Here is a 17,447-nt window from a genome sequence, read left to right as displayed (position 1 = left end):
TTTCCCCCAGGCACCTCAGTAGCCAGGTGGGAAGGAGCAGCAGGGCATAGCACACGCTTCTTGATTAGACCGGGGTTCGAGCCCATGACCACCGCATATCCCGGAGCAATATGGCCTTAGTTGCTAATGCTCCTAAAAACCAAATAACAATAACAATCCTTTCCCCCAAGTTGTCTGTCCAACATGTATAGATTTCTTGTGTATCACACCTTTTTTATTGAAAAACACTTAACAGCATTGTCTATATCCTAAACTTTTAAAAACCAATCTTTTCTGGCCTTTGTGACTATTTTGAAGTCAGTTGCATGTTCTGATGCTTCATCTCTGGGTCGTACTGAAACACTCAACACTTGTCTCCAGTGACAATACAGTCAAGAAAATTAGGATTGTCTTCTGGACAGGTCTAGAAGAAGTCTTTGCAATGATGACATGCTTCATTGCTTATACATACTTATTTATGAGGCTGTGCTCAGATTTTGTACAGACTATCCTTTTCCCCAAATCTTTGTACAGGATTTGATGAATTGTCTCATTCATATCCAACTGATCAGCTATCATTCTGAGGATAAAACGACAATCTTTTGCAACTTTGTCCTTTTTTTTTCTTGATGTTGACAGATGCCTACTTCTTGGTTTATTGCAAACATCCTCATATCCATATGACTCATTTCATCACCATAAACAGTTTTTACAATTTCATACATTTCTGTTGCAGATTTTCCCAGTTTAAAGTAAAATTTGGTATTTGTTTGTTGCTCTGTTGTGAACTCATGACATGAAACGTTAATGCTACTAATGAAACTGGTTGTTACTTGCAACCTGTCAGCTTATTGGATGGTCTCTGTACTACCAACTGTTGGAGGAAGTTTGAATTATAACCTACCATTTCCATTTATTTTGAAACTCGTCAAATATGTCTGCAGCAGCCTCAGCCCGGAAACTTTAACATCATACCTTATATGTTGCAGTGATAATTTTAATTTCACGTTTCTTATTTGAGGACAAAGGGAAAGAAAAAATTCACTTGTAATATGTGATTTTCAATGTAAATAACTTTTTGTCTCTCCTGAGAATGTTAGAGCAGGCTGTGGACTAGCATGTGCCAGGTTATCCCTGCCTCCAAGCCATTTGCAAATTTAAAACTTCATGGAACCCTAAAAACAATAATTAACAATAAATTAAAATCTGTGATGAAAATAAATTTACAGAACTTGAGGGTTCTGCCAAGCACGTTTTGAAACTATTGCTCAGTCCTTTATCCCAGTTTTTTTTTTTTTTTTTTTGAGTATCCAGGTATATGTACTCAGTTATAAACTGATAGACATTTCTGTCATCCTTCTAGAATGTTGTATAGTGTTATTATTAATAAACAATTGACATCTAAATGCATGGGCTGAAATCAGATCATTTGACAAATTCAAATATAACATGAACTTCTTTTAGAAATGAATTCTTCTATACTGATTTATTTCAGTCTTTTAAGATAATTTGTTTTATTTTGTTTCAGGATACTACTGGAAAAAGTTAGAATTCTGTGAAGGTTCAGCGAAGTGTTCTTCACTTTAGTGATAACCAGTCCTAGCATGCACAGTCCAATATGGGAAATCCAGCTTGCGATGATGAAGAAAGCGATGGTGAATTCCTTCCTGAATTGGAAGAGGTCAGTAGAGAAAGACCTCAATTTTTTTCATGCCCGAGCTGTCGAGGGAACTATACTGCTCGGGCTTTACAAGTTCACATCCAAATATGTCCAAAAAAAAATAAACTAACATTACTTGATGAATATGAGAAACCAGTCAAGGATAATGATTCTGTTATGGAAATTCAATGTAAAAATCAAAGGCTGAGCTCTGAACATATTGAGGATGGCATTCACCATATTACTACAGATATTGCTCATGAACAGATGTCTTGGACGAACAATCCAGATAAACAGTATAAAACATTTCCATCCATTCAAGAAGACAGAATACAAGACTGGGACTGTGTAATGGGTTTATTGAGTCTGGTAAATAATCCTGTGCAGTTTCTTCCAGGTAAAACTGCTAAAGATAAAACAGAAAATGGGCTGACTGAACATCATTTGGTAATTAATGAGCATCCACATAATGTAGTAGGAGCTGAGAATTCAGAAATATCCTCTGTTAGGCAGAGTATTTTTTCACATACACAACATTATCATCTTCCAAAAAGTGGAGAAATTCAGATGGACACAGAAAAATTTCCAGATGTTTTTGCAGAAATGGAAAAATTCACTAATTTTGAGGAAATAATTATTCCAGAAAATCACACAGAAAAAACAAACACAGTACAACAATCAAGTGGAATAACAGAGCCACCAGAAAAAAATCCTGTACCTGAAAAAGAAGATTATACAAGGACAGAAGATACAGGTGTATCTGCTATGTCAACTAGTGATGAAGATGATTATGATGATGACAGCAGTGATGTTCCCCTTGTTATTGATACTGACATTGATAAAGATTTGATTCAGGAAGGAAAGCCAATAAAACCAGGAAGTGAAGTCGATAAAGCTAACTGCAGAGCCTCTGTTATTGTAAGTCCTGAAAAGTTCTATACCTGTCAGTTTTGCAACCAGGCATTTGTTACTGAAGCAGAAAGCAAGAGACACATGCACACTCATAATTCTACCACACCATGTTGCATATGTGGAATCAGCATTAATTATGACAAATATGGTGGACATATCATCCAGCATGCTACAACAGAAAATAATCAGCTACACTGTCCAAAATGTAGTCACACATTTTCTGGCGAGGCACTTCTTTTAGCTCATTTTCGTGTGCACATCAGTCGGCTACAGTTCTTTTGCACAGAATGCTTACAGTATTTCAATCTTGCCATTGATTTAAAACATCATGCATTAGATGTTCATGGACGCTTAGAATTGCAACCTTACCATTGTTATTTGTGCTTCCGTCGTTTCTCTCACTCACAAGCAATTATTAATCACATGAGGCTTCACACAGGAGAAACGCCCTTCAAGTGTAATGTATGTGATCGCAGCTTTACCCAGATTGGAAATCTCCATCGGCATTTAGGTGTTCATCGTGGTGACCGCCCTCACAAATGCAATAAATGTGAAAAAGCATTTGCTGATCCTGCAACTTTAAGAAATCATCTTAGAATACACACTGGGGAGGCGCCATTTAAGTGTAATGTCTGCACCCGAGCATTCACTCAAGTGGGCAATCTAAAGAGACACATGACAAAGCACCTATCGGCAAGACCACATTTGTGTGTCCAGTGTGGCAAAGGATTTGCACATGAATCCACCCTGCGTAATCATCGACGCATACACACTGGTGAACAGCCATTTAAATGTACCATCTGTGAAAGAGCCTTTTCTCAAGTTGGAAATTTGAAGCGGCACATGGCCAAACATGCCTCCCAGCAAAGTTTTTTGTGTGGAAATTGTGAAGAAAGTTTTGAGAATTCCCAAGATTTGGTTCACCATCATTGTATAAAGAAGCAAGAAAAGGAAGAAAATCAGGAATTGGAAAAATTTTCAGAAGATAGTAGTAGTATAGGTACAGAAGACAGCAATACGTGTGCATCAGAAGATTCTATAAACAGCATTAAAATTGACGAAAATACAATTGAGCTGTCAAACACTTTAAGAGAATTAATGACATCGGGCCATAAAAAAGAAGAAAACGATAGATCTGCAGATGTGAATTCAAAATCATTTCACACATATGCTTGCGAAACAGTCAGTCACAGAAACAAGAAATGGCGTGTCTACCCTTGTCCAGTATGTGGAAAAGTATACACGTGGCAACACGACCTGAAGATACATTATCGAATCCATTCCGGAGAAAAGCCCTACAAATGTGATATCTGTGACCAAGGATTTGCCCAAAGTGGAGCTGTTCGCATTCACAAGGAACGTCACCACAGAGAAATAAATCTTACCTCAAATATTGTGAATGGCATGCTACCAACAGTTAACTACACAACACTTGAAGTCAGCTCATAATGGGAGAAGATATTTCCAAGAATAAAAGGAAAATCCTTTGGGAGTTAATATTATATAAGGAAATATTTTATGCCCTTCAGTTTGTATCAGCCACCATTAATATGAGACATTTGGGGGACTATGCTTCAATAGATATTATATTCTATATGATATTTAGAACAAATTGTTTATACTTAAGAGTATTTTGTGTAGTGTAACTGTCTGCAGTAACATTTTAAGTTTAGCATCAAATCCTGCTGCCCACAGTAATAGAATGGAAGTAAACAAGATAGCATAAAGCATGTGTTTAGATTTCTTAGAATTCAGCTTGTTTTTATTTGAATTTTGGATGGATGGTCACTTGAAATAAACTGATGTCCAGGTTCAGTTAAATTTTTAAAAAATAAAACTCAGCTATAAAAAGATGCAAATAATCCAACTTCTATCCTTTATTTACTTTGTCAGTTCTCTAAAAATTTTTAACTAAAGTTATATGCATCTATCATCTTGCTTGCTTTATTTCTTAAGGCAGTGCCTATTACAGTTGGTGGTGGTGCACTTGTTAGAAGTACTGGTATTATAAAAAAATAAAATGGTGGCTGACACAATCTGCATTTCCTCTCCCCTTCCCTCTGACTGGATTGTAAGCTTTGGAAAATCTTGTGGCATGGATTTTTTCATTGAAAAGAGAAAGTTATACCATGTCATGGCACAATATTGATGTGGTGTTAATATATGGGTGTCTTAATGATAAAATAAGTGTGAAGTAATGATTCTTTCTGTGCTTTCATTACTGTGAAAAAAAACTTTCAAATTTAGTCATTCGCTACCTTCGAACATAGTTAAACGATTATCCAGCTCTTATTTTTCTGTTTCCTGTTCCGTTTATTTTGTTTTTAACTTGTCAGACTATTGGTCAGAAATGCTGATAAATTTTTTTTTTTTTAAATTGTTTATAGTAGGAAAAAAAAAAAAGTAAACTAACACAATTATAATAACAGGCTAATTTTTGTTCATTTGTACAAGGATATTCTCAAGTACTTGAAGACCTTAATCAATGTTGTGTTAGCTGGATTCGTGTGGGGGAATTTTTTCCCCCATCCCATAAATAGATAGCAGTGGCTCTAAAGCATTGAACTTATCATTGCTTTGTCAGTTTTTTTTTTTTTTAAGGAATGATCGTGGTTGTAGTGTTCATCCTATACTCATTTTTTGTGCCACATCCATGCATGTTATCCATATGTTAACATTTATTTTTGTAAAAATGTGTACATTATTTTCTTATACATATATATATTATCTGTTTATCAAATCGGTTGTAATCTGTAATTTTTTTGGAAGATGGTGTTAATTGAAATAGTGCAAAACTACAGAATTTTTTTGTAATGTTACTGTTGTAATATTGCTGTAATGAAACTGCAAAGTTTTTTTTTTCTGTAGGTACACCTTTCATTGCTGTAATTAAATGAACACAGATGAGATGAGGCGACAAGATTTGTTGTTTGGTGGAAGTTTAAGTGAATAGAAGTTTGGCCACTTAAAACTGCCATATGCTAATTATTTATTATTTTTAAAATTTTTTTTGTAATATATAAACTCCTTTCTCTGAATATTAAAACTAGTTGGTAGACCATGAAATGCATAAAGAAAGTCATATTTTGCTGTTTTACATTTATAGAAGTAAAATAATTTTAGTTAATTTCGGAAATTTACTGCCTTATATGTTTCATATTGAAAACATGTTTTCAGTATTTTGTTAGAGGGGAAGAGCTGGGATGTGTTAAATGTTGAATAGGAAGTCCAAAACGGTACCTGCTTTTTTTTTTTTTTTTTTTTTATATATATATATATATATATATATATATATATGGTTTTTTGCTCTGAGATATTTGTAGAAGCAGTTTATTTGTTGAAAATATATTCCATGTGAGGCTGCAGAATGCATTTTTATATATATTCTTGACATGGGTCAAACTAATGAAATAACTAAAGTAATGAAATTTTCCAAATATTGTATAATAATAAATCATAGTGTTTGATCATTGCTAAATATAAATGATCATACATGGTTGTGCAAATCAGATGAGTCACAAAGTAATCTCCTTATTACATATGTTGTTATAATAATGAGTATCAGGGTATTTGTGATTAGAAGGATACTGAGAAGTACTGCTAAAAGTAAGGCGCACTTTGTATTTTAATCTTAGGCTTTAGATCTCAATGTAATTTTCTATAGCATAATCTGGCAATTTTTATGATAAAATAAAATCTGTTAGAACATAAAATCTAGCATAGTGAACATAGTTCAGTCAGTTTATTATGTGTTTGCTCCAGAATTTTTACTCAGGGTTGTAATATATATATATATATATCTCTTTTTTTTTTTTTTTTTTTTTTTTTTGTTTATTTGGTCTCGCTCTCCGAGATGGGCTCTTTGTGTGCTCCAACTTACAGCCTCATGTCTAAATCTGATATTGCTTATGGGGTATACGTGTTTTCCCTATTCTACAAATCTCCAAAAACATTAGAAGTGTGGTATGAAACTTATGCATGGCCTCTAAATAACTTCAACTGTATTTTTATAGCTGTGGTATAGCTATAAAAATTTCCATTTTGTTAATGTCATCATTATTTGCTTTATTTCCATGGCAACTTTTCATTGCTTTAATTAAAAACATGGGCTGGCATTGTTCAAGGTCCATCTGTCTGTAATTCTTTCTTTCTATATTAAATGTGGTTTTTGTAATAGCTGCTGTGACACTTGGCTTTCCTACTGAGGTTTAAATACTTTTGCTACTCTGCTTATAAAAGTTGTAGCATTTTATGCAAAATTTCATTCTTTAACGTGTTAACTTCTTCCTACCTTATCTATTATTATAAAGGTATCTTACATGGCTGGCTGTTGAATTTGTTTTAAAATTTCAGACCACTTTACTTCAAAATTATGACATATTCAGTATGTACAAAAATTAACTGTATATCATATGTAAATTGTTTACTAAGGCTCTTGGAAATCTGTGTAGAAACTCTAAATAGCATGACTTTTTAATTATATTTCTTGAAATTCACCTCAAATTTTTTTTTTAATGAAAACTTCAAACATGAAAGGTATTATAGAACCTATAATACTTAGTCTGTGCATGGGTTGAAGGTTGAAAAAGAAAATATACTTGTTAACATTAGACTTGAATTTCTGTAATTTGCAGTTTTCAAGAGATAAATGTGAAGGAAGCATTAGTAGTGGCATATGATGCAAGTTGGCGCCTCCGTAGCCAGGTGGGAAGGAGCAGCAGTGTGTAGCACACGCTTTTGATTAGACCGGGGTTCGAGCCCATCACCACCAAATGCGGAAAGGTCAGGGAATGACCACCGCATATCCCGGAGCAATATGGCCTTAGTTGCTAATGCTCCTAAAAGCCAAATAACAACCATGTGATGCAAGAAAGCAAGCTTTTACAGCATCGGCCAAAAAAAAAAAACACTTCCCACTCACCTCTACATCCACTCCAAAAGTCTGTTGAGTTCTTCCTTGAACTTATTTAAGCTATCAGCTTCCACAACAACAGATGGAAGTTTTATTCCAGCAGTAAACCACTCACTGGCTAAAGGCAAATTTCTGCAACCGTCTTTTCTCAATTTGAATTCGAGGAAAGACAGTTACAGAATAGATGAGATGTGCCTTTAGCCAGCGATTGGTTGATCCAAACAAGTGGGTGATTAATTGATTGTTCCAAAAAACAGAAGTTCAAGAGCTAAATGAGAATGAAGAAAAGTTTGTTCTGAGTTTGATATTAATTTTGGTAAAATGATGCAAAGAAACAGCTTGTGTAGCATCAGCAAAAACGCACACTTCAGTTTATCTGATGATTTCTTAAAAATATGTACTTTTGTTTTTAAATTCATGTGCAACTTAGTGCACCAATGAATTGTGGTACCAAGTTCTCTTTAACCTGGTGACAGAGCCATGTTTCTCTTTTTTTTTTTTTTTTTTTTTATTTCAGTCTCTCTCTACTTGCAGTATATACAGATGCTTGACCATTTCTTAGTGATTTAAATTTGAAAATTAGTTTTTTTATGTACTGTTTATTTTCAAGCAACTGTTTTTATTAATTCTGTTGGAAAACACACCATAAACACGATTACTAGTCATTTTCAAGATCATAAAACTGTGTGCAGAAATTCAAATGCATCATGTTTTTGCAAATGTTGCACAACTTTGTGTAAATGATATGCATCACTTCCAAACTGCTGAAGTAAAATTGTATCTATATTTAGGAAGCTAGACAGAGGACAAGCTGTTAATCTTGAACCGCTATTAACATGCAACAAGTATTTTTTTTTTCGACAGGTGAGAACGAAGGCCTGTAAAATTACTTGCCACTGCTGCTGGATTAAATATGCAGTTCATTCTCGATCTGAACTTCCAGCTAATGTTCGTCAAAGTTTGACCCATGGTTTAGTCCATTATCATCAGTGAACCAACAGTGAAATGCTTTTTTTCATTGAGGTGAGTTTCATTGAATAAAATTGAAAAGCTGTGCTAATTTAAAGTTATTAGATTTACATCTGTTCTGTACAAGTGTAAATGAAAAATTACAAGGGAATTCAGTGGAATCCACATGCTTCAAACAATTTTTCCTAAGAATTTAATTACTGGTTTGTAAACCTATCCCCATAAGTGCAGCGCACTTGAAACAAATCTGAATATTAGAAAACATGCCTTGGATGTTGGGCTGCATATCACTATATAATTTCTAGCAAGGACCGACTGGTTTAAGTTAAACTTTACAATTCGAAAATTGTAGATCTCTTAAAGTACCATTTATAACTGACACAATATAATAGCGTAGCTTAATTTAATTTATTATAACTTTATTAAAATAAATAGATATATTCATAAATAAATTACTAAAACAGATATAAAGGCAATAAAATACATAAGTATTAAAATATATATAATAAAATAGAAGCTTTCGGGGCAAGGTGTCCCTTCATCAGCTGGCTTTGTTTGATGAAGCCGATGAAGGGACACCTTGCCCCTAAAGCTTCTATTTTATTATTTATGTATATTTTAATGCTTTTATTTTATATATGTTAGTATTTTATTTGTATTTGTAATAAAGTTTTTAATTTAAACCAGTCTATCAGTCGTTACCAGAAATTATATAGTGAAACCTGAATATACCAAAAAAGATAAACACTCAGTTTGGTGAAGTATATTTAATGAATATATAGAAAGTACTTATAATCAAAAGCAATGAGAGATGATTAGCCATATGTCTGTTAAATGTCTTAAGAATTCTTAGATGTGCTAGTCTGAATACATTTTAATCACCTTTTCAAACATTGTTAATATATTCATGTTTCCACAGTAGCCATTTTAATTTTGCTAATGTTTCAATATAAAATTCTTCATTACATTCTTTATCAGAATTATTTTTGAAGAATCCTTTTCTTGTGATTTGTCTCATTCTGAATGCTCTGCCATGAAAATCAGAAAGTTTGTTAGCTCTAAGTCGAAAAACTGCAGAACAATATCCGTTATTACTTTACTATTTGTAAATAGCTTTAACTGAAAAGATTTTCTATGTGTAGCTCTTAACCACTGGTTACACCAAAATTTAAGAATAAAAATTATGGTTAATGTGATATATTATTGTCCCACCAGAGTCTTTTAACAAAAAAACTAGCCCATTTCATGAATAATAAAGGTAGATTCAGTTCTCATGTTTTGTAGCATCCAGCAATCTGCAGCTGAGATGGCCAATTAAAATTGTTCTCAAGTATAACGTTTATTGTATTTTTGTATTATTTTCATTTTAATGTGTCAAAATACTTGTAAGATTATATTTAGTGTGATGTAATTGATTAAGACTTGTAATTAATTGTATCCCTGTGATTTGCCATTATTTTCCATTTTAAGTTGAACCTGATTGACTTGCATAGTTGGAGAAGAACGAAGAATGTTACGTGGTGATTTTGCATGGAATGTAGATTTCTATAATGACCACTGTTAATAACACATGAATATTAAGATAGTTTAATTAGCTATTAACTAAATCATTATACATTAAGGCAACATTGCGGTAACCCATCCTGTGTACGGTCTGAGGGTGGGTTCTGACAAAGTTCCTAAAATATTACTTTAAATGTATACTGATTTTGTTAATAGCTAAATAAACTATCTTAATATTCACATGGTATAACAGTGGTTGTTATAGAAACCTAGATTCCATTACTGACTTAACCAATCACCGTTTTATTTAACCAAGCAATATTATCTGCTAGCTTTCGTAGAAACATGTTATTCTCTTTTGCACTTGCCTGAAAAAAAAATAATGATTCTTTGTTATGTACGTGATGCCAGTTGTTGTAACTTTTAATTTTAAGTATTTAGTGGCCAGAAAATGTCAGATTTATGTGTTTAATGTGATATGTTATGGGTAGATATTTTATATATATACACACACACACACACACACACACACAAGGAGTGTAAATGATACATTGTGGTAAAGGCTGTTTAGGATGTGTATTTTTGTAGTGTCTTTTATTGTATGTTGGTGAAACAATGTGAACAGCCATTTTAAGTGTGTGGTAGAACTATTGCTGTCAATTTTTTTTATAGTTCTTCCCGGGTGATCAGATGCCTACAAAATTCGGAACAACCAGTTGAATTGTTCAGTAGCACCAGTGTAGAATAAGGTGCTGTGGTTGTTCTTTTCAGGAGATTCGATGCCTATATAATACTGAACAATTAGTTGAATTGTTCAGTAAAATCAGTGTGGTGAAGATGTGTATTCATTCTCTCTTGGAGATTCGATGCCTATATAATTGCATACTGGTAAAATCAGTACGCTGAAGATGTTTAATCATTCTTGCTGGGAGATTCGATGCCTATATAATACTGAACAGCTGGTTGAATTGTTTGGTAAAGTCAAGTATGGTGATGATGTTATGTAGTTGTTCTTGCTGGGAAATTCGATACCTATAAAATTTTGAAGAGCCAATTCAATTGTTCAGTAGTCATAATGGTGATGTTCTAGTTGTTTGTGCTGGAAGATTTGATGCCAATAAAATGTTCATTTCCCTGAATCTTTTTGAGATGTAAAATCTGAAATGAAGATTCTTAGATATTTATTAAATCTAGGGCCTAAGAATAGAATTCTCTTATATGAGAAACATTGATTTTGTTCCAGTGGGTCTCACAGATAAAAATGCATGCAAATAAAATAGTTATCCTTGTATTCTATATATTGAGTGGATAACCAACTATGAATTGTGCTTGCAAATTAAGAGTTGAATTAAGACTGTATTAAGCAAATTAAGAATTTTATTTTACATTTCTCTTTTATTCAGACTTGTATTTTATGTAATCTATATATATTGTTCTCTAATAAATTGGTGCTTATATTTAGTATAAATCTGACCATCCAGCTAAAAGTGTTTGCGATCATTTGAGATTTTTCATAGATGTATTTAGTTATAAATGCTGTGTATTTCTTTTTTTTTTTTTTTTTTTTTTTTTCAGAATAAGCGTTTATTCTTTGAAATATGAAATGTAGTTAAAATTTTATTATATATTAATATGAAATAAATCACCACTAATATTAGATATAAAGCCAAATATGAACTGTACTACTAATCAACATGAATGATTCCAATTAAGGAAAAATAAATTTCTCTATTTTTCCTATTTATCAAAGGTTATTTTTGCCTAACATCATGATATACTTTGTCACTATAACTACTATTTGTTGGTATTGACAATGTTATTCGTTAGTAATCAGTATACTTCAGTCAGTATATATGGAACTTTTGATTGGTGGCTTAATTTTTAAATAAAATTTTGTTTTTTATACAGAAAATGTTTTGCATTGATTTATTTATAATTACACAAAATGCCGAATTCAAAAAAGTTTAGCATGCCAAATACATAGAGAAGACTGCTAATTATAATAGGATAGATTAACAAGGGGCTCGAACCCCCCGATTAGGGTTGGGAGGCCCAACCCTAATTTGGTTAACAAAAAAATACGCGAAATCTGTTAACGGGTGTTCTTCGTTTACAATTTGTAATGTTCCCATAGACAAGTCTGAATTTCACAGAAATCTTCAGGGTCCCTTTTTTATTTTGTGTGGGTCCATGTTATGATGGAAAAGGACAATTCTGTTGAACAAAAACTGATCAATAAATGTGGGAAAAGGTGCTAAAGTAACTTTAACGTGCCCAACTATGAAATAAGAACCCTCAGTTCTTGCTGACAAGATGATTTGAGATTTACAGGAAGCCAAACCAAGTGAAAAAGCATAATTCATTGTTTTCTAGTAAATAAAGCGTTTTTGTCACACTTTCATTTTGCAGATTATTCAGTGTTTCAGTTAGTGTAGAGTAGGGGTGGGCAACCTTTATAAATGGCGAGCCAAACAAAATGTGTGAAGTACGGAGACAAAGGCCAAATTATTTTTAGGATATTAAAATGGTGTATAATGGAAAAAAATCGTCATAAACAGTTTTTTACAATTATAATAATTCAAATTATATTAGGGTCACTCGGTAGTTTCCTACATATACCCATATTTGTGTCTGTAAATTGCATCTGCTCTCTGGTCAGTTTTGCTGGGTGAAAAAAAAAAACCCCAGTTCTGGGGGAAAATGTAAAAAGTGATTTGTATAAAATACAGGGACAACACAATTGATAGCATAAACATTACAAAAAGATTTTTTTTTTTGCCTTACCATTGAATCAAATATTTATATCAAACATTTAGAAAAGAAAACACATTGAAAACGTATCAGTCAGATTTATTTGCTGTAAGTACCAGTTACAAGTTGCACATTTGATCGCTTTTGAAAGTAAACTGTTCAGTGATGGTGAATTTGTTAAAAGTTGTGGAAGAAATTTGCCCGGGTAAACGAATAATGACACAAGACATTAGTTTGTCTCGAAAAATAGTTTATTATGCGAAGAGTAGAAGATATTGGAAAAAATTTGTTCGAACAACTGGAAAACAAATGAAATATTTTTGTGTGACACTGGATGGATGACTACTGAAAAATGTTAAAAACTGGTAGGAGTCACAACTGGCGGTGCCAAAAATATGATTGGTAAAAACATTGGGCTCGTGGGCAGAATAACGAAGAAAATGATAGATATCGGAACTGAAACTCCAATTGGAAATGAAACAACCACATTATGAATGTGGTTTCAACTAAATTTTATAAGATTAATGGCCTTAATACCATACGTTCCAACAGTTTCTTTCAGAAATTGAAGTTTAATACAAAGATGTAATTTTACATATTGCAGTGAGATGACTTAGTCGTGGCAATGTGCCATATCGTTTCTTTAAACTGCATCATGAAATAGATATTTTTATGACAGAAAAAGGGAAACCAATAAAATAACTATCAAATTTGGACTGGCCGTTTGATCTTATAATTCTTGCGGACATTTCTAGTCAAATAAATGCTTTTAATTTGAAACAAAAATTGGTCTGATTTTTATGGTGACATCAGATCATTTCAGTATACATTGTTATTATTAAATCCCAAATTTAGCAAGACAACACACTAATTTTTTTTAAATCGCTCAGTGCGGCCCACAAGACAAATCTAATTATGAACATTAATAGGGGAAAAGGTTGGATGACACTGTTCTAGTAGATTAATATAGCTGCAAGAGGCTTATTTCACTCCCATGTTCCTCACCAAACAGTAAATTCTAAGTGGGAAGCATTCAAGGAATTAATCGTGGAAGCTACTAGACTTTTCATACCGATGAAGAAATATTGTTCAAGGTTTAGGCCTAAATGGTTATCAAATGAACTAATGAGACTCGTGTCAGAGAAGAAAAATGCATGGGATGCATATAAATTATCAGGCGACGCAGAAGCCTGTAGCAGATATAAGCTAGTCTGTAATCAGGTCACAAAGGAGGTTCGGCAGGCAAAGGCGGATTACAAGAAATCTTTGGCAAAAGATGCTAAGAAAAACAGCAAGGATTTCTTTACTTATATAAACTCTAAAAGGAAGGGGCTGAATATGATTGGTCCACTTGACATCGATGGTTCGACTGTTGATGATCCTGCTCAGATAGCAAACAAACTGAATGAGTATTTTGCATCTACATTCACACGTGAGGAATTATTACAGTTTGAAAATGGAAGAAGGTTATCAAATTGCAGCAGTGTGCTTAATGATTTTGTAATACTGAGAGCAAAGTGGAGGAGAAATTGTTGAAGTTAAACATAAGAAAGGCACCTGGGGTGGATGGGATCTATCCAGTTATATTAAAGGAGGCGGCAAAGCAACTAAGCAAACCCTTAGCCATAATTATGAGAGCATCCTTGGATTCAGGGGAGGTTCCCACGGACTGGAGATGTGCAAATGTATCCCCAATTCACAAAGGAGGTTCAAAGGGTGACACGAGTAATTACAGACCAGTTAGTTTAACTTCTGTTCCGGGTAAAACAATGGAGTCACTGGTTAAAGATGCATTGCAGGATCATCTAGACAAGACTGCAGCAATAATTCAGACACAGCATGGGTTTGTTAAGGGCAAGTCTTGTCTGGCCCCGAGTGCCAAGCGATAGTGACAAGCGATTTCCTCTGAGATATATAGTGTGCTATTTCTAAGCGACAAAGTTCAATTTTATTTCTAGTGTCGTTTTCTCTTTTGTTTAGCTAAAGTGGTTCTGTGCTTCAAGCGTTAAAGTAAGAACCAAGAAAGGAAAACTACCTTTCTTTTTTCAGAGTATATATATTAATTACTAACAGGCTACTAAACTTTACAACCGCTTGGTCACTGGTGGCACCGCTCCTGCCTCCACGTGGCGGGGCCGGTAACCTGGGAGAAGAAAGCCACTCTCCCGGGGCGAAAAGGAGCAAACATGGAATTTGACAATTTCCCTCCAATTGAGCCTCGGCGCTCATGTCCTAAATCAAATGATAATGACCATGACACATCACAGTCGAAAAGACTGAGGACTGACACAGAGCAAAAGGAATGTCCATCTTTCCTTATATTCCACTCCTTGTCAAACAAATGCATGAGTACACTCTCCCCGTTTCTGATACAGAAATGTTTGGAAAATACAGCAGGTTCACCTAAAATGGTGAAAAGACTTAGATCAGGTGATTTACTAATTGAAAGTGTGAGCCGTCAGCAATCAGAGACTCTGCTGAACCTCTCAGCCTTTGGTGGTATTCCCGTGCAAGTTACCCTACATGCGACGCTAAATGCTTCCAAAGGGGTCATCACTGAGTGGGATTTGATTAACGTCACAGAAGACGAATTAGTCGAAGAATTAAAAGAACAAAAAGTCACACATGCTAAGCGCATCATGATCAAAAAAGATGGCCAGCTGGTTCCAACGCGGAACATCATCCTTACGTTTGGCACACCAAATTTACCATCTAGTGTTAAAGCCGGCTATCTCAATTGCCGTATAAGACCCTACATTCCTAATCCCATCAGATGTTATAAGTGCCAAAAGTTTGGACACTCTCAGACCGTCTGTCGAGGGGATGCTGTGTGTCCAAACTGTGGTTCAAAATCCCACGCACAAACGGAATGTGATGCGGAAACACCACATTGTTCAAACTGTCAAGGCCAACACCCTGCCTACTCAAAGTCCTGTGAACTGTGGAAAACAGGAAAAAAGATCCAACAATATAAAGTAGAGCGGAAAGTCACATACCAAGAAGCAAAGAAGCAGATTATGCTTACTACAACTAAACACACCTACGCAGCAGCAACAAAGAAATATCAGTCAGCAGCCACTCAAACTGACGTGTCAGTTCCTCCATCCATGTCTATTGCAGACTGGGCTAGAGAAATACTCTCAAAATCAAAGCAAACTAATATGGAACAGCATGTGAATGACAGTGCCAATAACACACCAATTACAGTACCGCCAACGGCTTTGCAGTCTTCCTCAGCAACTATAAAAACTAAAACAGCAGTCCCAAGGCAGAAAAGTCAGCAAAATACAACAAATATGGATACTAATGAAAACATCAGCCCGGATGAGCCAATCTTAGAGCTGTACGCAGATGATGACATGGACACAGCGCGTCCTATCTTTTCGAAAAAAGAAAGAATAAAATTTGAGAGACAAAAACAGACTGGACCTAAAAAACAGACTGAATCAAACACAACCGCCAAAATCAAATAATGGATCACATAATACAGTGGAACTGTAGAGGTCTACGTAGTAATATCGATGATATCCATGACCTAATCCAACAGTACAGTCCAGTAAGCATATGTTTGCAAGAAACTAATTTACCTCCGCAAGTAATTCCAAAAATCAAGAACTATACTATATATCAACATAATAGAAATAATAATACCACCGTGCGTGGAGGTGTGGCCATTCTAGTAAACTCAAGAGTCCCTACTAAACACATTCCACTGCAAACTTCCTTAGAAGCAGTAGCAGTGCGTGTCTCCTTAGGAATCATGTTAACAGTAGTTTCAATCTACCTATCACCAAACAAAGAATATACTTATAATGACCTAGAAGTACTTCTACTACAGATCCCTCCTCCATTTTGTTTATTTGGAGATTTCAATGCACACCACCTGATCTGGGGCTCCCCACATACAGACAGACGAGGTAAAGTACTGGAGTCGCTGCTTGACAAACACAATCTAACACTGTTGAATACTGGTGCTGATACCTACATCCATTTCTCTACTAGAACAACGACAGCTATAGACTTGACAATCTGCTCTCCAACATTATATCCACTCATCCGCTGGACAATTCTGGACAATCCGCTAAACAGTGACCATTTTCCAATAATTTGCGAAATCCAAATAGCTAGAATCCCTCAGGTAAATAATTCCCGCTTAAAATGGAAATTTTCCAAAGCCGATTGGAAGTTATTTGCTCTCAGTATCTCATTCAATGATGAAATTATCAATTTCCAATCCATTGATGATGCCACACAGCACATCACATCTGAGATTCTGAATGCCGCGACCAAGGCCATACCAAAAATGCGTACTGGTTCGTTTAAACATACCAATATTTGGTGGAGTGAAGCATGCCAACTTGCAAAAAAAGAGAAAAACAGGGCATGGAACCTGTTTCGTAAAAACCCAACTACCGAGAACCTTATAAATTTCAAAAAACTGAAAGCAAAAGCGCGATTCGTAAGGAAAAAGGCAAAAAGAGATTCTTGGATCCAGTTTGCCTCTACTATAACAAAGAACACAAACAGCAGAATAATCTGGAATAAAATAAAAAAACTAAATGGTAGATTTCTCCCAGCATCTTCTCCAATACTGAGATGGAATGGACAAGATTTATCATCCCCAGTTGAAATAGCTAATGCTCTAGCAGAAAACTTTGCCAATATCTCAGATACAGCTGCATATGAACCATCTTTTCAGCAACTGAAAAGAAGGACTGAGCAAAGCAAATTAAACTTCAGTACAAGAATAGAGCTCCCATA

General features: G+C 34.5%; 1 protein-coding gene across 1 annotated transcript; it reads left to right on the top strand.

Moving 5' to 3' along the window:
• Positions 1 to 1,597: 1,597 nt before the first annotated feature.
• LOC150075812 (uncharacterized) lies at positions 1,598 to 4,008 on the top strand. Its single transcript, XM_090387833.1, has one exon. It carries the CDS (start codon positions 1,598 to 1,600, stop codon positions 3,998 to 4,000), a length of 2,403 nt encoding a protein of 800 aa, XP_090243959.1. The 3' UTR covers positions 4,001 to 4,008.
• Positions 4,009 to 17,447: the final 13,439 nt, after the last annotated feature.

The sequence above is a fragment of the Mastigoproctus giganteus genome, chromosome 13 (assembly GCF_048544385.1).
Source record: "Mastigoproctus giganteus isolate SK-2022 chromosome 13, ASM4854438v1, whole genome shotgun sequence".
NCBI classification, from domain to species: domain Eukaryota; kingdom Metazoa; phylum Arthropoda; class Arachnida; order Uropygi; family Thelyphonidae; genus Mastigoproctus; species Mastigoproctus giganteus.
The sequence above is the reverse complement of the archived record's forward strand: the minus strand, read 5'-3'. Positions and strand labels throughout refer to the sequence as shown.